Source organism: Orycteropus afer, unplaced genomic scaffold, assembly GCF_000298275.1.
Source record: "Orycteropus afer afer isolate SDZICR_OR568_19922 unplaced genomic scaffold, OryAfe1.0 scaffold00048, whole genome shotgun sequence".
Lineage (NCBI taxonomy): Eukaryota > Metazoa > Chordata > Mammalia > Tubulidentata > Orycteropodidae > Orycteropus > Orycteropus afer.
This window is the reverse complement of record NW_006921635.1, coordinates 13,822,562-13,845,080: the sequence shown is the minus strand read 5'-3', so window position 1 is coordinate 13,845,080 and position 22,519 is coordinate 13,822,562. Positions and strand designations below refer to the sequence as shown.

Genomic DNA, 22,519 nt, shown 5'->3' with positions numbered 1-22,519 from the left:
GGGGAGTGGCTGGTGGGTTTGAACCACCAGCCCTCTGGTTAGCAGGCAAGTGTCTTAGACACTATGCTACCAGAGCTCCTTACTGTGCCCCGTAGGGTCACTGTGAGTTGGAGTTGACTCAGTGGCAGTGTTTAATAACTGAATTTTTCCTCCAGAATTCAGTCGGCGTCTTAAGGAACGCATGCACCACAATATTCCTCACCGATTCAATGTGGGACTAAACATGCGAGCCACGAAGTGTGCTGTGTGTCTGGATACTGTGCACTTTGGACGCCAGGCATCCAAGTGTCTCGGTAAGAACAGCAGCTGTGTGTTTGCCGGGGGCATCTGCACACCTTCACCTAGAAAACCCATCAGGTGGAGGTGGACTTTCTGTTTTTTTTCCTCATCATAGAGCACATTCATTTTCAAGCTTTTAGTTTTCAGTGGGAGGACTCTATTTTTCCTCTGTAAAAGAAGTGAATTTAGACATGTCTTCAGCTCACGACTGCAACCCACTGAGCAAAACGTCTTGAGCTTTGGTAATTTCCAGCCTTCTCCTTGTCAGGCTGGTCTTGCCCTATCTTGAGGCTGGGTGCTGGTGCCAACTGCAATGTGCAAATATGTCCTTTACACACCTGCTAATGGGTAGCCTGGAGAGAAGCCAGGGAAACTGGGTCGAGAGCACTTGACTCTCTTATTTCCTCTCTCTGCAGGAGCCTGGTACCTAGGAACACTTAGGGCTAGCCGGTTCACGAGGCCAGACTGATGGTGCCTAGCGGGGGGAGGAGAAGCCCTGGGGTTGGCTGCAGGAGGCAGGGAGCAGTCCAGGATCAGCCAGGCATGTTTTCAGCTCACTCACTGTGTTTCCCTAGAATGCCAGGTGATGTGTCATCCCAAGTGCTCCACGTGCTTGCCAGCCACCTGCGGCCTGCCCACCGAGTATGCCACGCACTTCACTGAGGCCTTCTGCCGTGACAAAATGAACTCCCCAGGCCTCCAGACCAAGGAGCCCGGCAGTAGCTTGCACCTGGAGGGGTGGATGAAGGTGCCCAGGTAGTGTGTGGGGCGGCTTTGGCTGGGGCAGGTGCCACAGCTGCTTTCCTTCCTGATGTTGTCTAGGGAAGTGTCTTTTCTAGGACTTCTCTCCACCCTCCCCCCCTTCCCCCACCCTTCTGTCTGACTCTTCTGAGTTCAAACATTTTCTTTTTAAATCTTTATTTTCCCAGGAATAATAAGCGAGGACAGCAAGGCTGGGACAGGAAGTACATTGTTCTGGAAGGATCTAAAGTCTTAATTTTTGACAGTGAAGCCCGAGAAGGTAAATGAATGCTTCAGGGGGAGCTTCATTGCACGTGGTTGGCCCAGGTCTCCAAGTGTTGGTGTGAAGGCTTGGTTTTTGGATTGCATTGAAAGCCTTCGTACGGTTTTCCCATTATTGAAAACTAAGAACCAAATGACTTCTCTAAAGGTTATTGGTACGATACTCACACCTATAGGTCCCCCCTCTGAGGAACCTGCAGGGTGCTGTCCTGAAGATTCTACCTGCTAATACACCTTCAGAGAACTTCTGCCTCAGTCAACTAGCCCATAAATCCGCATCGCCATCAGAAATTTGACTGTGCCTACTCATCTGACACACTTTATTTTTTTATCTTCCCCCTCCGCCTTCTCTGCATACCTTTCCTCCTCTTCTGTTCTCGTGTGCCTCCCTTCACATGCATCCTCTGCCCCTCCCTCCCGCTCTTGCTCTCTCTCCTTCTTTCTCTCTTTTCCCCCCTTGTTCTTGTTCCTGTTCTTTGTTTTTTCTTTCTGCCCTTCCTCTTTGCACCAAGCTGGACAGAGGCCGGTGGAAGAATTTGAGCTGTGCCTTCCCGATGGGGACGTGTCTATTCATGGTGCCGTTGGTGCTTCTGAGCTTGCAAATACAGCTAAAGCAGGTGAGGAGCAGGCCTGGAGGGCTGGGCTTGAGGATTCAGGAGGTAGGGAGGTGGGACAGGGGTCTGCAAAGGAGGCCCACAGACCTCAGCTCACCTGTAGCTGGTGGCTCTTATGCCATGGCGGGGTCTCGGGTATCTCAGGACCATCCCTCCTAGTGGGAGTGGTAGGAATCCACACCCAACCCTATGCTCTCTGAAATTTCCTAGATGTCCCATACATACTGAAGATGGAATCTCACCCGCACACCACCTGCTGGCCTGGGAGAACGCTCTACTTGCTAGCTCCCAGCTTCCCTGACAAACAGCGCTGGGTCACTGCCTTAGAATCGGTGGTCGCAGGTGGGAGAGTGTCTAGGGAGAAAGCAGAAGCTGATGCTGTGAGTATGACCATGGATGCAGGCTCGTGTTTGTGGAACGGGCTGGCGTAGTAACTGAGCTGAAAGATGGGAGTCCTCTTTCAGGGGTGACAGTGCCACATTGTGTCATGACAGGAAGTTTGGAGGTGATGCAGACCAGGCTCTGAGGAAGGATTTAGAGCTGGGGACAAGCACTGTTAGCCAGTTCTTGGGACATAATAGGTCTTGGTTGTGGCAGTACTGGAGCACATGCGCTTTTAAGGAAGTCTTCTCTCGTTTGTTCTGATGAGGTCTTTTGGTTTGAAGATTTGATTTGGAAGCATTTTGCCCCTGAAGTATCCAAGAAGGCTGCCAACAGCTGTGTCTGCTGCAGGGAGGCATTTCACAGCCTCCTCAGATGTTTCTGCAGCACCTGCTCTTCGGCAGGCGGGGTGGAGTCCCACTTACTGTACCATGTTAGAAACGTGGGTGTGCCTTGATTGGCATCACTCCACCTAGAACGTTCCCAGATACAAACAGCACTCACTGCTCATTGGCTTTTTTGCCACCAAGGACCAAACAGCCCTTTAAAACGCTTGGCTCCTAATAAACACAAATTTTAAGTGTTAGCAATTGGAAAATTCTTAACTAGAAGCCCGGGATAAGAGCTTTGCTCCCTGTTTTGATGACCTGTCTTGCTCTCACACGTGTGAGCCTTTTACTGAAATCCACGTTACTGTGTGTACAATAGGCCCGTGACTGTGTTGCCTACGAGCTTCTGGCTGCGTGGGTTCAGGTAAAGAGACTGTGAGGGCCCTGCTGGCCTCTGATGCTGGGCTTTGCACTGCTGTAGCCTGGAGGGAAGATGCCTTCCCTGCGGCTTATTAACCTTTTGCAGGGGGAGTCTCTAGCTTCCACCCCTCTCCTGTCCCAGACTAGTTTTCTGTGTCTGCCGCCTTCACTTACTTCTATGCCCACGCCGAGTTACATCTCAGATGCTGAGTAACAGCTGCCTCAGTGATAGCATTAGCATGTCTTGCCTTTTGAGCTCAGGTGGACGTACGGGCACACCAAGGGCAGATGTGTGTTTCTGAGTATTTTCAGGAGTGACTTGCCTTTATTCCTGGCGCAGAACTGCTCTGGTTCTTGCTCTTGTGTTTTTGGATAGCTGAGTCATGAATGATGGATTGACCACATCTTTTCTTTTTCCTTTTTTCCCCCACCTATGAAAAAAGAAATTGCTTGGAAACTCCCTCCTGAAACTGGAGGGTGATGACCGCCTCGACATGAACTGCACACTGCCCTTCAGCGACCAGGTAAGGTTTTCTGGGCACTGCCAGCCAGTGTCTGGCTGGAGCCCCACACAATCAAGGAGTAAAGGACTGTGTAGCTTGTCTGATCTTTGAGATTTTTATAGTGACATGATTATGGTTATGTTCCCCTTTGGACTTCTGCCCCTGCAGGTGGTGTTAGTGGGCACTGAGGAAGGGCTGTACGCACTGAATGTCTTGAAAAACTCCCTGACCCACGTCCCAGGCATCGGAGCCGTCTTCCAGATTTATATCATCAAGGACCTGGAGAAGCTGCTCATGATAGCAGGTGTTAGGCGAAGGACACAGCGCTTTCTTCTTTCTTCAAGGAAATGCTTTGAAATGATTCTGTGCTTGACACAAAAAGACCCCCCTCATCACATAAATGGCTCTTTCCTCTGTGTCCCTGTAAACACCTAAGTCTCAGCTGATGGAGTCTCTTTGTTCGAAAGTGGATCCCTCTCAGGGCCCAGTTTAGCACAGTCTGACACCCCCAAGCAACATCTGACCTTTATGCTGAGTGAAAAGTGTTCAGCCTCAAAGACTCATTAAAGTCAAACCCTTTGTCCTAATTGCAGGGATACCACTGTGGGCCTTGACCTTGTGAGAGCTTGCCTGCTCTGCTCGAACATGCTTTCTTTTACCACTGTGTGAACTCCCAGAGACCCATTATTGAGATCCACCTCTTGTTGACAGTTTGCCACAGTTTTTCCTCTTTCTCTCTCTTCTCACACACACGTTCTCACACACATTACTTTTGCTGAGCTGTTGCAGAGTCGGTTGCAGACACTGTGATCCCAGGTCCTTGGCCTGTCACGTCAGCACAAGGCACGTAATCGCCCACATAGTCAGGAATTCAGGGCGTTCAATCCTTGCTGTTAAGACAGTTCCCTGAGACACTGACGAGGGTCCCATTTTACCTATGGCCCCAATACTGCCCTTTATGGTAATGTCTTGATTCGTGATCCAGCCCAGGGTCACGCATTGCGTTTAGTCGTCATGGCTCTCTTGCCTCTGTTCATCTGGAATCGCTCCTCGGCCTTCCCTTGTCTTTCATGACATTGACGTATTTGAGGACAGCAGGCCTGCTATCTCTGTCACATGTCCCCTCATGTTTCCCAGAACAGTTTGTTTTGTCTTTGGTGGGGAGCATATTTGAAAGCCCAGTTCATAGTTCACCTTCCTTGATTTTATGTCCCAGATTCTCAAAAGGTCAGAGGCTATCATCTTAGACCTAAAACTTGAACTCAAAACAGAAATCAGTCCATCGGCATGGCATCTCCTGGTTTTTGTTTGTGAACCCGCCCTCCTGTTTGTTTGTTTCTTTAACCTAACAGCTTCACCCTGACAGCAGAGGTTGTTCCTTTTCCCTCCAGGGGAGGAGCGGGCCCTGTGTCTGGTGGATGTGAAGAAGGTGAAGCAGTCTCTAGCGCAGTCGCACCTTCCCGCCCAGCCAGACATCTCGCCCAACGTTTTCGAAGCTGTCAAGGGCTGCCACTTGTTTGCTGCTGGAAAGGTGAGCTTCTCCTAGGGGTCTCAGCAGTGGAGTGTTCTTGAAATGGGCGCTGCCTCTCTTACCACAGGGCTTGTGGTTTGACCTTGAAGATGTGTCCTTATACTGGGCCTCTGCATGTTGCTTCCTTTGAGTACCTGCAGTAATTTAGGTAGCCTGAAATTTTGACTGGCTTTGCATCTAAAGGAAATGAATGAATGAGAGAGAAACAAGAATAACATGAAACAAACTAAAAAGATGACCCATTTAAAAAAGTGTGCACATATCAAAAGGAAATCTAACACGGACCGCATAACGAAACTGGACTAGCAATTGGTAAATTCTAATAGTGTTTACATAATGAGGTCAGTTAGTGAGAACTCAGGTAATTCTTGGGTCGCTTCTAACATACTGAAATTTGTTGCATAAACACACTTGCCTGCTGCTCTTTCGCATTTAAAGAATCTGCATGGGTGCATGCATGCACGTGTGTGCACACACACATACACACACACTCACACTCACAAACTGAGCATGAAATGTGAGTGAACTGTCTGTAGGCCCCTGAGGCTGCTGAGTTCTGCTGGTTGAAAACCTGGCCTTTTGCTCCTCAGAAGACTCCTCGCTGGGCTTTGGTTCATTCAGTCTCTCACTGAACGGTCGCTCAGCACATCCTCTGTGCTCCCCCGAGCCTTTGGAGGAGCCTGTTGTGAGGGGCGGAGGGCTGCGACTGTAGCCGCAGGGCCTCCTGGGCCGAGCACTCAGCCCACTGCTCTGTGAGGGTTCATGATTGCCGAGCTTTTTGGCTTTGTGAGGAGTTCTTTTCCTGGCCAGGTATGTAAGTGTTGGGCTGATTCAATTGTGGTAAATAATTGAAAGGGAACACAGTTAGGAAGTAAGGCAGTGGCTGGTTTAGGAAGGTGTTAATCTAGAAAGGCGTTCTGGAGGAAGGGATTCTCCAAAGGCTGAGATACATGAATGTTTCCTGAGGGAATTGGGGATTTCAGACAGGGACCGTGGATGGGCCGAGCTCTGTGCCCTGGTAAATCTCAACAATGTTTTTTTTCCTTTTTAAAGAGAACATTTCTCTTTCCTTTTTTAAAATTTTATTTTAATTTTTATTGTGGTTTGGTTGAAAGTTTACAGAGCAAATTCATTTTCCATACAGCAGTTCATACACATTTTGTTTCGCGACCTTGACTTCAACCCCCACAGTGTAACAGCTTTCTTCCCACTTCCTCCCTGTGTTTACCTCTTCCCTGTGTCCTTCTTTCCTGCGCATTGCTGCCCCTGAGCTGTCTCTCTGTGTGAATACTACCCTCTGTTCTCCCATAATTGGTTGTTCTAAGGAGTGTATGTCTAGCTGGTATAAATGTTCACCCTGTATGCCTGTTGTTTGGAAGACATGGGACTGAGTTCAGTTCCAGGCCTGAAGGGTAACTAAGGGTCCTAATCTTGGGACTCTCACCAGGCTCTATCAGGCCAGGAAACCTGGTCTTCTTATGTTTTTATTTTTTCATGATTTTGAGTTTTGTTCCACATTGTCCTCCCACTCTTCCAGATCTCCTATACTGATCCCTTTCTGATCGGTTGACAGTGGTCGCCGGGCACCATCTAGTTCTTCTGGCTTCATGATCATATAGGCTGAGTTTAACATGGTCCGCTAGTCCCTTGGACTAATAGTTTCCATGTGTCTTTGTTTTTCTTCCTTCTTCTTTGCTCTGGATGAGGAGAGACCCGTTGTTCCATCTAGCTGGCTGCCTGCACACTTTTAAGACCCCAGTCACTACTCACCGGAGTAGGATATAGAACAATGGTTTTATGTAGTATGTTATGCCATTGAATTTGATGTCCCCTGTGACTGTGGTCCCAAGCCCATGGGTCCCACGACTCACTCCATCAGGGTGGTTGACTGTGCCTAAGAAATTATCATGACTTTTTCCCTTGTTAGCTCTATCTGTATGGACATAAAGAGAACATTTCTTGTTTTTCTTTTCCCCCTTCATGCTCTTTGCTGTATTGTATTCTCTTGTAGTTGTTATGTTACCGTTTCCATTCCTAATATTACTTGTGGCCTGTCTCTCATTTGTCTTGATTTCATCAGAAGTATTCCCATGGGGTTAACCTTTATAAAGAAGCAGGTTTAGTCCTTATTGATTGTATTCTAGCATTATTTGATTTGTAATAATTTTCTATTTCTTTGTTTTTTCTGGCTTTCCTCTATTATTCTCTTCTTTCTCTAATTTTGAGTTTACCTCATTACTTTTGATACTTTCTTTTCTAATATAAACATTTAAGACTCCGTTTTCTTCTGACTACTATTTTAGTCGTAATTTTGATAAGTAAACCATTAATTATCATTCCACATATTTAAATATTTGTCTTATAATTCCTTTTGTGAATGATGAGCTACTTAGAAATGTGTTTTAGTTTAAAAAAATAGTTTTCAAAAGTTATAATCTATTTTCATTACAATATTTGAATACTAAAAGAATATATGGAAAAAATATATAAATTATAAAGCCTAATAATATGGTGGGAGCTCTGGTAGTGTAGTACCTAAGGCACTTGACTGCTAACCAGAAGGCTGGCGGTTCAAACCCACCAGCCACTCCTCGGAAGGAAGGTTGGGCAATCTACTTCTGTAGTGATACTGCCTCGGAAATCCAAGGAGGGGTCGCTATGAGTCGGGTCTGACTCCACGGCACATAACAACAACAAATAATATGTTAAAGATCCATGAATGCACTACCCAACCTAAGAAAGAGACCATTACCAGTAATTTGCATTTTCCCATGTATTCCACTCCTCTCCCATCCCCCACCAAGCAGCAACTGCTGACCTTCCTTCCAGGACTGCTTTGAGCAACATGCTTTTTTTTCACCCTTATTAAATGACAAAGATCTGGCTGTAAGAGGTGAATCAAGAGGGGGCCAAACGTTGTAGAAAAAGGGAGTTTTGATGTAGGACTCTGCATATTCAGAGCATATAAGGACTTTGGACCAAAATTTTTCTCAATTCTTATAGCAGTATCTACTGCCTTTTTTGGGGGTGGTGGGAGACGAGGCTGTCAGAAGCATCACTAGCAAAAAAAGCACGTCCACAGTGTGTGGTGTCAGGTGGATCTCCTGAAGCCACCTCTGCATCCCTATGAAAGACCCTTGGCCTAAAGCTGTGGTTTTCAACTAGGAGCAATTCTGCCCCCCAGGGAACACTGGGCAACATCTAGAGATGTTTTTGGTCATCACAACTAGGGGATTGATAACTATGTGCATCTACTGAGTAGAGGCTAGGGATGCTGCTCAACATCTTACAAGGCACATATCAGCCCCCATCACAGAGAACTGTCTAGTCCAAGAAGAACTGGATGGTGCCCAGCTACCATTACTGAACATATTGATCAAAGATTCTATGAAAGAATCCTGATCAAAAGGGGGGAAATGTAGACCAGAATTTCAAATTTTCATGGAATCCAAACACTCTTGAGCCATAGATGCTAGATGAACCCCCTGAAAGTATTGCTGAGATAATCTTTAAACTTAAAACCAAAACTGTCCACTAGAGGGGGACCAGGTTTGCTGATTTGATAGAGCCTGGTGGAGCCACTGAGGCTAAGGTCCCTAGCAGCCCTTCAGATCTGGAATTGAACCCATACCTGTGGCTTCCAGCCAAACAAAAGACAGGCATATGAGTTGAACATTTACCTGAGGTAGATACACTCCTTGGAGAGAACAATCATGGGAGAAAGAAGGGCTGCTTTATGCACAGGGAGACAGCTTGGGGGGCAGGAGTGCATGGAGGGACAGGACACAGGGAAGAGGTAACTATAGGGAGGAAGTGGGAGGGGAGCTATTGCATTGTGGTAAACTGTGGTCAATGTCTTGAGACAAAGTGTATGTGAACTGCTGTATGGAAAGTGAATTTATTCACCCAAATCACAATTTAAAAAAAAAAATTATATATCCCCCAGAGGCTTCTCAGAACCAAACGATCATTTAGCCTCGTTACGCCTTGAGCACTGTGCTCTTTTAGACCTCTCTGTAAGGGATCAGATGGACAACAGCAACTTGAAGGTTAGCGAGGAACCTTAGGGGACAGTAAGTTTATGTTAGTGGAGAAGGTCAGAAGAGAGGTGGGAAGGGCGGCCCAGCTTGAAGAATGTCTTCACTGTCACTGAATTTGCATGGAGAAATTGCTGAATTGGCGTGTGTTTTGCTGTGTATATTCTCAACAACAGAATATAAAAATAACAGAAATAAGTTTAACTGCTCTAAATGTGGACGGTGCTGCCATTGAGAAACTCTGCTGCAAATGGGTGTTCTTTTCCTATGAAGCCAATATTCTCACTGCTGACTGTTCCTTTTCATTTGGCCCCCCTCCCCTCATTGCTTTTCAGATTGAGAATGGGCTCTGCATCTGTGCAGCCATGCCTAACAAAGTTGTCATTCTCCGTTACAATGAGAACCTCAGCAAGTACTGCATCCGGAAGGTACGTCCTCCCCTTCCCACTCTTCTGGCAGGTGGGTGTGGAAAACCTGCAGTCTCCTGAGAGCAGCATGGGAGCAGTCCTCCTGCTATGCATGCCAGGGCATCAGCTGGGTGATTTCCTTAGAGAGGGAGAGGTGGACTTTCCTTTTGTAGCTGGACTTTCTCCTCATTTCCTCGTCCTGTTTGTGGCCTGCCTCACTGTCCAGCCTAGTGAGTCCAGCCTTCTGTTGACAGAGGAAGTTGGGTGACTGAGGAGACATTTCCTTTGAGCAGGCGGAAAAAAAAGAAAAAATTCTCTCTGCAAAGCCAGCAGTCCCCATCATGGTGACACTTACCAGAATCTCTCGCAGGTCTTAGACTAGGCTTCTATTAATAATCTTTCAGAAAAGCCAGTGCTCACTCTGCTTTGCTATGTAATGAGGAAGTTGGTTCTCCTTGGAGCAGAGGGAGCTGTGATGATGACCACAGTACGGACAAGGTGCATACATTGGAGCGTTGGATTGGCCTCATTTTCTGAGAAGGCTCTTTGTCCCTAGATTAGGAAAGTTCCACCCGTCCTAAGCCTGGTTGATTTTAGGTGTTTTCATGAAAAGTGAAATGATGGATGAATATATAAGGGGTATTCCAAACCAACCCCTTGCCACCAAGTCTGTTCTGATTCATAGAGACTCCATAAGAGAGGGTAAAACTTCCCCATAGGGTTTCCAATGCTATAAATCTTTACAGAAGCAGACTGCCACATCTTTCTCCCATGGAGCTGCTAGTGGGTGTGAACTGCTAACCTGTTGGTTAGCAACCAAGCACTTTAACCATTGCACCATCAGGGCTCCTTATTAGGGTCATTTTCTGTCAGATTAAACTATTTCATTCTGGGCAGGGCATTGTTAGTTTAATTTATGTTTTTATTGAGTGCCTACTGGGACCAGTGACTGAGGTGGCAATTTTGCAAACACTTCTCCCAACACTTCTGAAAAGTCTAAGGGTGGTAATCTCCAGTTTTCAGGTAAGACAGTTGAGGCTCAGAGAGCTCCTAAGCTACAAAGGTGAAACCCAAACTGAACTTCGATCTTCTTTGCCGTTTAACTATGTCATGCTGCCCGAAGGTTGCCTCGTATGTAGTAGTTGATCAAAGATATTTTGTGATGATGATGATAATGCTGATTAGGGTTTGAACTGTTAAGTTCAAGGAAAATGTCAGAGATTATTGCTTCCTTTAATTCCTGGCTACCATTTTGAATATGTATGCCTGGTTTTTGATGACATTAGGATTGGCCTGAAAACTGGTACAAGTAAGTCGGGGGCAGATGATTGAAATGTTTTGATAGTGATGATGTTGTAACGTATATGGATACAAAGTGGAAATTTACATATTGATGTTATAACGTATACGGATACAAAGTAGAAATTTATACATTGATGTATAATGTATACGGCTACAAAGTAGAAATTTACATATTGATGTTATAATGTATATAGGGATACAAAGTAGAAATTTACACACTAACAAAAAAGAAGGAAATGAGAACCTCCTCTAACTACCACTGTTGATAATATATTCTTCCAGTCTTCTTTCTTTGATAAGAGTGTTGTTTTTTTAAATTTCTGTCTTTCAGTGCTACCTTTTCATTGAAATGGTGCTTCTCAGCCTTTGGGGGCTATAATTTGACCATATTTCCTTTGTGTGGGGTGCACAGAAAAATAGGAAGATAAAGCATATGGATCATTAATCATTGAGAGGGGCTTGGAAAGGTTGAGCGGGCTTTGTGTGGCAACATGAGTGAGTCTGGTGGCAACTGGCTATAAGGCCTTGGTGAGACACTTCAGGCTGAAGCAGAATAGCTAGAAACTTGGCTGCCTTATGCTGACTTTGCTGTCCTTTTCTGCCCTCTTACCTCTAGGAGATAGAGACCTCAGAGCCTTGCAGCTGTATCCACTTCACCAATTACAGTATCCTCATTGGAACTAACAAATTCTACGAAATTGACATGAAGCAGTACACGCTGGAGGGTAGGGCCTGCGCGCTCATCCCTAGCCCACACACTGCCCAGGCCTCACTGAGAACTAGAGATCATTCCTGAAGCCCCACTTCTTGCCTGCCTTTGCAGAATTCCTGGATAAGAATGACCATTCCTTGGCGCCTGCTGTGTTTGCCTCCTCTTCCAACAGCTTTCCTGTCTCAATCGTGCAGGTGAACGGTGCAGGGCAGCGGGAGGAGTACTTGCTCTGCTTCCACGGTGAGTTGCAGCCCGCTGCCCATTGGCTGTGTGGTCCGTAGTCTCAGCCCAGCCTGGCCATCATGGTTCTGAGTCCTCAGGGACACCAGGAAACCCACATGGGTCTAATCCAGGGTTGGAGGATGGTCAGTGGATATCTGGGGCAGGGCGGGTCCTGCAGAGAAAGTGGCACCAAGGCTGCCTGGGGGTCTCCCCTCCCCAGGTGCTGTGCTGCGCTGGTCCAGTTCTGTCACATTCTTCCCTTCTCCGTCTCTTGCTGCTGCTGCCTCCCTTTCCTCTCTCCTCCTCCCTCATGGTCGCAGTCCCACTGGTGTATAGTGTTAAGATCAGAAACACCTAGTTGTGCATGCAGCTTTTGTTTTTAATTGACTTTTGTGAAGAGGTATGCGATCCTATGTTTCAACAACTAGACAATTTAAAAAGGGTGTATGGTGAAAAATGGCACCCATAGCACCCTTCTCCTTTCTTCCTCTCTTTGACTTTCTCTTCTTTCCTTTATTTCCCTTGCAAAAACGACAAGGAGGCCACATGTTCTGACCTCCTCTGACCTTACAAGAGGAAGACAGGATTACCAGCAGTAACCCAAGGCCTATTCCTACAAGGCCAGACATGCTGCTTCCCTCCAGCCCTTTCTCCAACCCTTCCTCCCAAAGCACCCACCACCTCTCTCCTGGGTTCAATAATTCGCTGCAGTGGCCACACAGAGCTCACAGATGAGGTTTATTAGGGAAGCACCAAGCTACAATTTGAGTTCAGGAAAAATGCTCAGTCTCTCTCCCAGCCCACCGTCCCTCAGCCAACAGTCTCTCACAGTCTCTTTCCCAACAGTGCTGGTCCCTCGGCGTCTCACTCAGCAATGCGTGTCTCTTGCATCTCTTTCCCAGCAGCACGTGTCTCTTTCAGGAGCTCGTGTCTCTTTCGGCAGCACGTCTTCCTCAACCAGCAGTCAGAGAGAGTTCTGCCTCCAGGAGGCCTCCTTTTGAGCCCGGAAGGGTGGTCAAACTAGCCAATCATAGCATCAGAACTCTAAGCATGTGAGAGAGAGTGGGTACCTCCCAGAACATTGTTTTGTGCCACGCCCAACAGAAGTACTCCAAGTGGACAACTTCAGCAATCAGGAGCTCCTCAGATGCTCATAGAAAATCCCACCTTGGAGTTTACAAAGACTTATGGGTGGAAAAGCCACACTAAGTAATTTACTACACTGCACCCCTAATCTCTGGATCTCTCTCACTTTCTCCTCCTCTCTCTAACCCGCTCTCTCCTTTCTGTCTCTTCCTCCTTCCTTTCTTCCCCCACCCCTTTCCCTTGAGCCCTCTGTCTTTAATCAATTCCTTGTCAGGTGTGGCTCAGCAAAGGTCCTGGGGTTTTAGCCACCCAGAATCCTCTGGGCTTTTTCTTGTTCTTCCATTAAAGTGTATGCTGTTGACACTCCCTCCCTCTGCCTGTGTTAATGCCCCTGGGCTCTTGGCTCCCTGCAGAGTTTGGGGTGTTTGTGGATTCTTATGGAAGACGTAGCCGCACAGATGATCTCAAGTGGAGTCGCTTACCTCTGGCCTTTGGTGAGTGGGGCAAGGTGTGGAGGGCCTCTTTTGCCAGCTGTGGTTCCTGGAAAGGAATGGCAGCTGGAGTTCTTTCTATCCTGAGTGTTGAGGTTTTGGATTCCATTAGACATCAAGCAACGTATCTGCTGGTCACAGGAATAAATATTTATGACAGAGATTCTGAGGCCTGATGAAGAATTGCATGCATCACATTCAGGGAGGCCCACCCCGGCCCCAACCTTGTGAAATATCTGTTTGGTTCTCATGGCCTAGCTAAACACCTCTTAATTAAACCAGTTCTAAATAGAGAAAGCAGTTAGGTCATGTAAGTGTGAACAGCCCGTGATAAATGTCCTTATTTATACTAATTTTTGTGCACCTAACAGATAGTATCCCCTTATGGTGAGTTCCCAGAAGTGGAGCTCCAGCACATAGAATAAACATGCACATACATCCAGGTGTGTACATAGGTGTCTGCGTGAATGTCCTGCAACACCATTGTGACTGAAATGACTTTTGAAGGGTATTTCATTCATCATTGCTGCATAGCAAGCTGTTCTAAAACCAGCTTATTATTTACTGCCCCTGATTCTGTGGGTTAACTGGACGCTTTTGGTTCCTGTGATGTCATTGGGGGCACTGAGACAACTCGAAGGTCCCAGTTGGTCCCACAAACTGGTTCCGGCCATAGGTAGGAGCTCAGCTTGGGCTGTTGGCTACAAGGCCTCCATTCCTCTGCACTCAGGCCTCTTCCATGATGCAGACGCAAGAGACAGCAGGCCCTTTCTCTTCCACCATGTCCTGCTACAAGATCTGCCCAGATTCAAGGCAAGGAAATGACATAGGGCCTGAATCTAGGAAGGCATGGGATAGTCTGTCACCACAGTCATAGTTTCCACAGGAAATGAGAGTGATAATCCCCATTTCTCTAAGGCAGAGAAAAGCTTAAGTCATGTCTTCTCAGTTACACTGTGGTACAGTGAGGTGGTGTTAAGAAGCTCAGAAATACCAAATTATCAGTTTCTTTTTTAATTTAGTTTTTTGGAGAGGAACACAAGCATATGGTTCAGCAGTCAAATTGTAAAAAGGTGTACAGTGAAAGGTCTCACCCATGTTACCCATCTCCTGTTTCTTCTTTCCCACTATTCTAAAGGAAACCACTTTTATGAGTTTCTTATCCTTTTAGTGCTTAGGCAAATTCAAGCACATAAAAATACATATTCTTATCCCAACTCTTTTTTTATCAGGAAGGTGGCACACTTTACACATTATTCTGTACCTTACTTTATGCACACAATAATATATTTATATTGTATGAGCACAGAGAGAGCGTCTTCATGCAGTTTACAGCTATGCAGAATCCCATAGATGTACCATAATTTATTTAACTGATCCCCTATTAATGGACACTGAGTTGTTTCCTGTCCTCTGTTACAATAAACAACACGACCATGAGTACCCTCATACATGTGTCATTGTGCTGGCACATGGGAGTATGTATAAATTCCTTTATGTGGGATTGGCCGGTCAGAGGATGCACTATAGTCAGGTTTAAATTTCTCTTTTCTAACCTTCTTTGCCCCACACTCTTCCTCTGTGGTGGCCATGCAGCCTACAGAGAACCTTACCTGTTTGTGACCCACTTCAACTCGCTCGAAGTAATTGAGATCCAGGCACGTTCCTCTCTGGGGTAAGCATTGTCCTCTGTGCTTCAACGGAGTGGGGTAGGGTGTTGGGGTGTGGGTTTCTTCCTAGCTTGTCCTGAAGGTAACCTGCAGTGTAAACTGTCCTTTGGGATTCCACAGGACCCCTGCCCGAGCATATTTGGAAATCCCGAACCCACGCTACCTGGGCCCTGCGATTTCGTCGGGAGCCATTTACCTGGCTTCCTCATACCAGGATAAATTAAGGGTCATTTGCTGCAAAGGAAACCTTGTGAAGGAGTCTGGCACTGACCACCACCGGGTCCCCTCCACATCCCGCAGGTACCCTCCCTCTTATTTTCCTCATGACAGGGTCAAAGCACTTTTCTGCAAAGTGGAGGGAATCTTGCTAAACGGGTTGAAGGCTTCCAGATTTTCCCTTTCTCTTCAAGCACATCACTCATTTCTCAGAGGTCCTCAGCATTCAAATGACATAGGCCTTTGTGAGCAGCAGAAGGAATTAAAATGCCTCTAGTCACAATAGGAAGAGAATTGTCTGGTCTTTCTCTTGTGGGCATTTGTGTGTCTCTGTTTGAATGGTGCAAGAGTTAGGCATTTATTGCTTTAGCAGATATTTTGTCATGCTAGGTGTTGTGCTTGCTGCAGGGGATGGAGTGGTGAATAGCTCCTTCCAGTAGGAATAAACCAAAACCAGAACCAAACCCACTGCCATTAAGTCAATCGTGACCCTATAGGACAGAGTAGAACTGCCTCATAGGGTTTCCAAGGCTGTAAATATTTGTAGAAGCAGACTCCCACATCTTTTTCCTGCAGAGCAGCTCATGGGTTCAAACTGCCGACCTTTTGGTTAGCAACCCAGTGCTTTACCACAGTGCCACCAGAGCTTCTCTGTAGGAATAGATAGCAATGAGGTAATTACAGCACAACACAGAAAGACGAAGCTCTGGAAGCGCAGTTTAAAGCACTGTAGGTGCTCAGAGGAGGGCCCTGGCCTAGTCTTTGTGGTCAGGAGGAATTCCTGGAAGAAATGAGGCAGGGCTGGGGACATGAGGCATGTTCAGGGCCAGAGGAAAAGGCATGAGCGGAGATCCAGAGTATGAGACAGGGAGAATAGCCAAGGATTCCAAGGCTGACTGGTGGTTCCATGGAATGTCACAATCTCTTAAACATGATTGGACTGATGTTTTTATTTTATTTTATCGTACGTACTTTTGAATCAGTAATTAAATCACATGATACAAAATGCAAAAGGTATAAAAGAGTATGTAGTATGAAGTCTCTCTCCCTGCCTTCTTCTTGTGCCCCCTGCCACCCAGGTTCCTACTTAGGAAGGAAACAGTCTTTTACGTTTTTGTGTTTCCCTCTGGAGATCTTTCATGCATACACGAGAAAAAGCGTGTGTATACTCTCCCTCTTCTTTTGTTTTTATAGTTTTGTTGAGATATAATTCACAAACCATACAGTTCTCTCATTTAGAATATATAATTCAGATTTTTCAGTAAGTTCACAGGTGAGTAACCATCATCACAATCTAATTTTTGAGTGTTTTTGGCCTCTTAAAACAAATCTCCATGCCCATTGGTGGTCATTCCCCACTTCCTTTCATTTCAACCTAGAGGACTCCCTTTGCCGGGAAGGTCTGATAGCAACATATTCTCATTTTTTGTTCATCTGGTGTGGTGTTCTAATTTTCCTTTCATTTTAAAGGATAGTTTTGCTGGATATAGAATTCTTGGCTCATAGTCTTTTTCTTTCAGTACTTTGAATTTAGGGTCACTGTGAGTCAGAATTGACTTAACAGCAATGTGTTTTGCTTTGTTTTTACTTCTGGACTCTGTGGTTTCTGATGAATCCATCAGTAGTTAATCTTATCAAAGACCCCTTTTATGTGATGAAATGTTTTTCTTTTGCTCCTTTCAAGACTGTTTCTTTATCTGTGACATTTGAAATTTAACTATGATGAGTCTAACTGGGAATCTCTTTCTGAATATCCTCCTTGGGATTGTAGTCATAATGCTTGGGACTGAAGAGGCAGGAAGGCACTGTTACTGTTCCTCAAAGGTCTCACGGTTTGTTGGAGGAACCATCTCTAGTATTATAGAATGCTTAGGTCTAGGCAAAGGCAGTCATCAATTTAATACTCTGAGACTATGTCCTAGTGAGTAATCTCTCTTCCTTTTATTGATGCTTAAGAAACATTTGGTCACTGTGGTTTTAATCCCAAGAATTTGGTGAAAACCAGAAATGTCCAGTAACCAGTGCTCATAACTTTTTTTGGCTTAACCCTGCTTCAAGAGTAACTGCTCAAAGGGCTACAGCCCTCCCCTGAAAATGTCTAGATTTTCTTTAATTTCCAAGTCATGGCAAAAGCAGTTGTTTAAAAATAATAATAATAATAATCAAAATACTGTAATTAGGTTTTTCTTTCATTGCCTCACTAGTTAGATGGCCCCGCACCTTCCTTTTGAGAAACTGTGATCTCTCTGTGAGGAGCTGTTTATTCTGTGGTTGAAAATGATTCCAGTACCTGTGAACCCAAGGGGCAGAAAAATGCCTTTGCTTTCCTGCTGTTGACAAACGTTTCTAGGAGATCAGCAGTCTTAAGTTGTTTCTTGGCATACGGAAGGGTCTTTTTGCTGCTGACTGCCTTGGGAAAGTGAGACTGGGGAAAGCTGGCTTGGTGGGATGCGTTTCAACTCAGGCCTCATTGCTTTGTCTGGTTAGCAGAGCAGGAAACGTAATTCTTTGCAAGAAATATAAAATTGACGCAGTAGATCATTGGTCATTAATGGATGTGGAGATGGAAGATTGCCCACTCAGCTTGGAATGATAGGTGTTTTCTTTCCTCCCATTAATCTAAGCTGATGCCCTGAATGGCCCTCCCTGAGCCATCCTTCTTCCCCTGGGCAGTGAGCCACCCTCCTGTTCACTTTATGATGGGCCCCAGTGGACATATTTTATAATTGCTCGTCTGTTACAAATAGACTTAATGTAGTTATCCTACTTGGGATTTATTTTTTATTTGTCTTCCATATCTCAAGGCCATATGGCTAGAGATGCATAAAAATGTTGATTTCAAGATGTTGAGGTAGAGGAATCTCAAATTTTACTGCTGCAGAGACATCATAGGGGCTCTGGGTTTCTGAGCATTTGTTTTCTGAATCTCAGTTGTGTGGGGAAGCAAGAGTATGATATGAAAATATTCACGTATGAGCTGGCCACTTAGGAAATTCTCTCTGCCCACCCATCTCTCTGCTTCACTGTATAGCAGTGATTGGTAAACTGTCTGTAAAAGATGAGATAGGAAATAAGTCAGGCTTTGGAAACCATATGGTTTCTGTTGTTATGTAAAAGCAGCCATAGTGTGTAATGTATGAGCATGTCTGTGTTCCAATAAAATTCTATTTACTAAAACAGGCATCAATCTGGATTTGCCCCCCCCCCCGTCTTGCACTAGAGCCTGCCCCCCTCACTCACCCCCATGGTCAGTGTCTTCACTGGTCAGTTGCTTCCCAATTCTGGGTAGTGACATAGAGGATCTGACAGAATTAGACCAGTAATTGAAAAAAATCAGCAAGTTCATGAAATTATAGCTTTTTCCAAAGAGAAGGATTTACCTATCAATGATTATGATAGGTCTTTGGGAAAAATCAATGAAACTCTCAAATATTTTTGCAGAAATGACCTTGTGTATGATCTTGCTGCACAAGTCCTACATTGGAGTAAAGGATATATAGCATATTATCATCCAGTTTTATTGGGAAAACTTGATTTACACTTGTTCATTCTTAGATTTCAGCATGGTAATTTAGATTTTGAAAATAAATGGGATAAAATTGATTTATTTCCTGATGTTTAGTTTTACTTTCTAAGATAAACCCCCACTCACTGAAAACATGTTTTCAAGTAATATTTACTGTAAAAGTTTGTCACCAATGTAGATCGTTGCCTTTTCCTAGCACTGGTTATACTCAGGTAACAAGGACTCCAGCAGTTTTTCTGCCCATCAGGGCTGGGAAGAAATTGACTGGAAGAGCACACTTCGGTTCTCTGTATGTTTGGATCCTTGGTTCTTCAGGGAGCTGGTTAGAGCCATGTCTGCCAAACACTTCCTGTGACATATCCAAACCAGGACTGGGTGGAGGGTGGTGACTTGCTAGTACAGAAAGGTCCCAGCATTTTCAACTAGTTTGGTAATTAACCATCAACCTTTGGCACCAGGGACATTTTTTGAGCCAGGTTTATGGTTTTTATCTGCCCTTTTCAGTTTCTAAGTTACATCAGGGCTGAATGCTATACGTCTCAGGCATCCTCTTACTGTGAATGAGAATAACCCACTGTCTGGGCATCCCATCAGCATTCGATGCAACAAAGACTCTTGGAAAGCCTGGAGAGCTAGCAGGCCTAGGGAGGCTCAGCTGTGGCAGCTGACGGTTCTGAACAGAGGCTTTCTCAAAGCTCCTCCCTTGCATTGAGGGCCTTGTGGGTCACTGGCTCCTGGGTTTTAGCAGATTTAACCCCTGGGTGGAGTAAATGGTTACACGCTCAGCTACTGGCCTAAAGGTCATCAGCTCAAACCCACCCAGAGGTGTCTCGAGTCAGGCCTGGCCACCTGCTTCCAAAGGTCACAGCCTGAAAGCCCTATGGATCAGTTCTACTCTTCACACATTGGGTCACCATGATTTGGAGTTGACTCAACGGCAACTGAAAAACAGTAACAACAAAACCCCTCCACATGGCTTCATTGTGTGCCTTCTAGTTATGGAAAGTACTAGGTAAGTAGGATAGAACATGAGGGTTATAAAGTAAGACTGACCTGAACTGGGATCCCAGCCTTCCCGGCCTAGCAGGGCAGGTCACACGAGCCCTGTTGGCCTCCGTTTTGTCTGCACAGTGGGCGTCATGTCACTATAGAGCTGCTGTGAGGGTTTATTGAGATAATGCACACAGAGAACTTAACACAGGTGCAGCACTATTCACAGGATCTGAAAGGTGGAGATGACCTAAGGACCTGTCACCAGAGGAATGGAGAAGCCAAGTGTGGTCTCTGCGTACAGTGGAGCCTCACCCAATCCCACAGAGAAATGAAGTTCTGATCATGCCATGGCATCATGAGCCTTGAAAACATGATGGCAGCCTAAGTCAGTCAGACACAAAAGAAGCAGTAGTATATGACCTCATTTATAGAACATGTCTAGAATTAGCACATCCATCAGGACATAAGAGTAGTGGTCACCAGGGGCTGGGATGGGGTGGTGGGGGCCTTAACGTGGGACTTGGTGCACAGCAGGTCTACAGCCAAGCAAAGCCTGCAGGAAGTGTTTGTTGTCTCTTTGCTTTCTTCGCTGCCCTTACTGCCAAAGTCATACGAGCAGACAGACTGGCTAAGGAGTGCCAGGTCTTTTACCCGCTGCTTGGTTGGGAGGAGGGGTTGCTCAGAGCAGGAGAGTGCTCCTTTGGGTGTGGATCCTCAGCTCCCCACCCTCCCTCTCCTTGCCGCAGCCCCAATAAACGAGGCCCGCCAACCTACAACGAGCACATCACCAAGCGTGTGGCCTCCAGCCCGGCGCCCCCTGAAGGGCCCAGCCACCCCCGAGAGCCAAGCACACCCCACCGCTACCGGGAGGGGCGGACAGAGCTGCGCAGGGACAAGTCCCCTGGCCGCCCCCTGGAACGAGAGAAGTCACCAGGCCGGATGCTGAGCACACGGAGGGAGCGGTCCCCTGGGAGACTGTTTGAAGACAGTAGCAGGGGCCGCCTGCCCGTGGGGGCCGTAAGGACCCCACTGTCCCAGGTCAATAAGGTGAGTGCATGTCCTGAGGCTGGTGCATCTGTCATGGTAGCCAAAGGTGTGACTTGGGGAGCCTGAGACCCCCATCAAGGCCATGGTTATAAGAAAGCAGCTCCAGTACTGTAATGCAGATTTTGTGAGATTTTAATGAATTTAGAATAAAATGTACTTTATTTAAGAGGCTTCCTAAGCAAATGTATAATGTGTGAGATTTAAAAGGGGGGTGTGCATGTGTAAACTGTGATAGTTCCTTGTTGAAAACTATAGGGTCAGGCTTACGTCATACATGAGGGTGTTGGCAGCGTTGCTGTCTGGTTCATGAGTTACGAAGATCCAAAATGCAATCACTAGAGGACCGTTCTTTGGGGGAAGCCACTGTCTAGCCATGAGCTGGAAGGCAGATAGGTAAAGGCTGACCTCCATGGTGAGGTGACTTACCAAGACTAGACTTGGTTACCAAATCAGACTTTAAACTGGTCACTCATCCTCTTTGAGTCTCAGATTCATTATCTGTAAAATGGCAAGAAATAATATTAACAAAAAATGTATTAGTTCCCTTCCACAGTCAACTATTTCTAGAGACGTTTTGTTTATCTCAAGCAAGTAGGAATGTACAGTCTCCCTTTTTAAACAGAAATGACAGCATCCTGTACAAACGGTTCTTCACCTTTTCACACACACACACACACACAGAGAGTTTTTCTGGAAGGCTGCACAGAAACGGGTGATAGTGGTTGTCTTCTAGATCTCTGAACTTTTTGAAATTTGCAAATCACCTGCTGGTCTTATCTCTGTTACCAATGTGTGGGAAATGGGGCTACGTGACCAGGGGTCCTGGCTGCCTCTGTGGCAGGTTGCCCGGTTCAGGAACCCACTCTGGATGGCAGAGGCACTTTCTGCAGTCTAGTTTTCTGGGCTGTGTTCTCCTCAAGGCATCTGCAGTCCACTGACAGCGCCTCTCCAATAGAGAGAGGAGTAGAAGCCATTGCGTGTCTGGCTTGTGCCCTCTGATTTACCGATGAAACTGTGTGCATGTGTGTGAGATAGAAGAAATACATACATTGCACGTTAAGTGTGGGGGTTTTCCGTGAAGCTCACGACCCGACTGATCCCAAGCTTTGCGAGTTCACTCTGAGGTGGCATTGCCCTGCAAAGCACTGCCACACCCAGAGGAATGGCCTGGGTGCTGCAGACTTCCTGTTTCAATTGTGCCAAGTGAGTTTGGACATTTCTAGCTTTGGGTGACTTAATCCCATCTTCCTTATTTTGCTCCTAGGTCTGGGACCAGTCTTCAGTATAAATCCCAGCCCGACAAACCGACTCCTCATCTCGGTCTGCAGGAAAACGCCAAACAAACTATGGAACTCTGCCGTAGGTGACGCCAGCGCCTGTCTGCTCAGCCACGCGTGGCACGGCTGAGCTCAGCCCCCTCGGCACAGACACCCCTGTCTCCAGGAGGTCAGGTGGCCAGGGTGCTCTGGAGTCGTTGCACCTCGGTGTCTCCTCTCGACACCCTCCTGCAGTCATCTCTTGGCACTTTGTTACTCTTTCAGAGCGTTCACAAACGTTCTTACCCAGCTCTGGGCTGTGCAAGTGCATCCAAGGAAACCAGCCAGCTGGACACTTAACAGCTGCGTGGTCAGACCACCTCATACAAGATCCTAGGGATGGTTGGTTTTCCTTTTCTCTCTCTTTTTTTTTTTCCCCCTTCCCCCTCTCTCTCTCTTTTTTTTTTTTTTTTC

General features: G+C 46.2%; 1 protein-coding gene across 1 annotated transcript in view; it reads left to right on the top strand.

The window, feature by feature from the left end:
• CIT (citron rho-interacting serine/threonine kinase) overlaps window positions 1–22,077 on the top strand; it is a 91,132-nt gene extending 69,055 nt beyond the window's left edge. The window contains exons 22-38 of the mRNA XM_042780620.1: window positions 156–293; window positions 855–1,035; window positions 1,209–1,300; window positions 1,815–1,919; window positions 2,127–2,296; window positions 3,006–3,050; window positions 3,490–3,570; window positions 3,718–3,853; window positions 4,941–5,080; window positions 9,453–9,545; window positions 11,443–11,551; window positions 11,650–11,778; window positions 13,260–13,340; window positions 14,934–15,012; window positions 15,128–15,307; window positions 20,489–20,789; window positions 22,054–22,077. Coding sequence (XP_042636554.1) covers window positions 156–293; window positions 855–1,035; window positions 1,209–1,300; window positions 1,815–1,919; window positions 2,127–2,296; window positions 3,006–3,050; window positions 3,490–3,570; window positions 3,718–3,853; window positions 4,941–5,080; window positions 9,453–9,545; window positions 11,443–11,551; window positions 11,650–11,778; window positions 13,260–13,340; window positions 14,934–15,012; window positions 15,128–15,307; window positions 20,489–20,789; window positions 22,054–22,077 — 2,084 coding nt within the window. The remainder of the gene's footprint in view (window positions 1–155; window positions 294–854; window positions 1,036–1,208; window positions 1,301–1,814; window positions 1,920–2,126; window positions 2,297–3,005; window positions 3,051–3,489; window positions 3,571–3,717; window positions 3,854–4,940; window positions 5,081–9,452; window positions 9,546–11,442; window positions 11,552–11,649; window positions 11,779–13,259; window positions 13,341–14,933; window positions 15,013–15,127; window positions 15,308–20,488; window positions 20,790–22,053) is intronic.
• The last annotated feature ends 442 nt before the right edge of the window (window positions 22,078–22,519 follow it).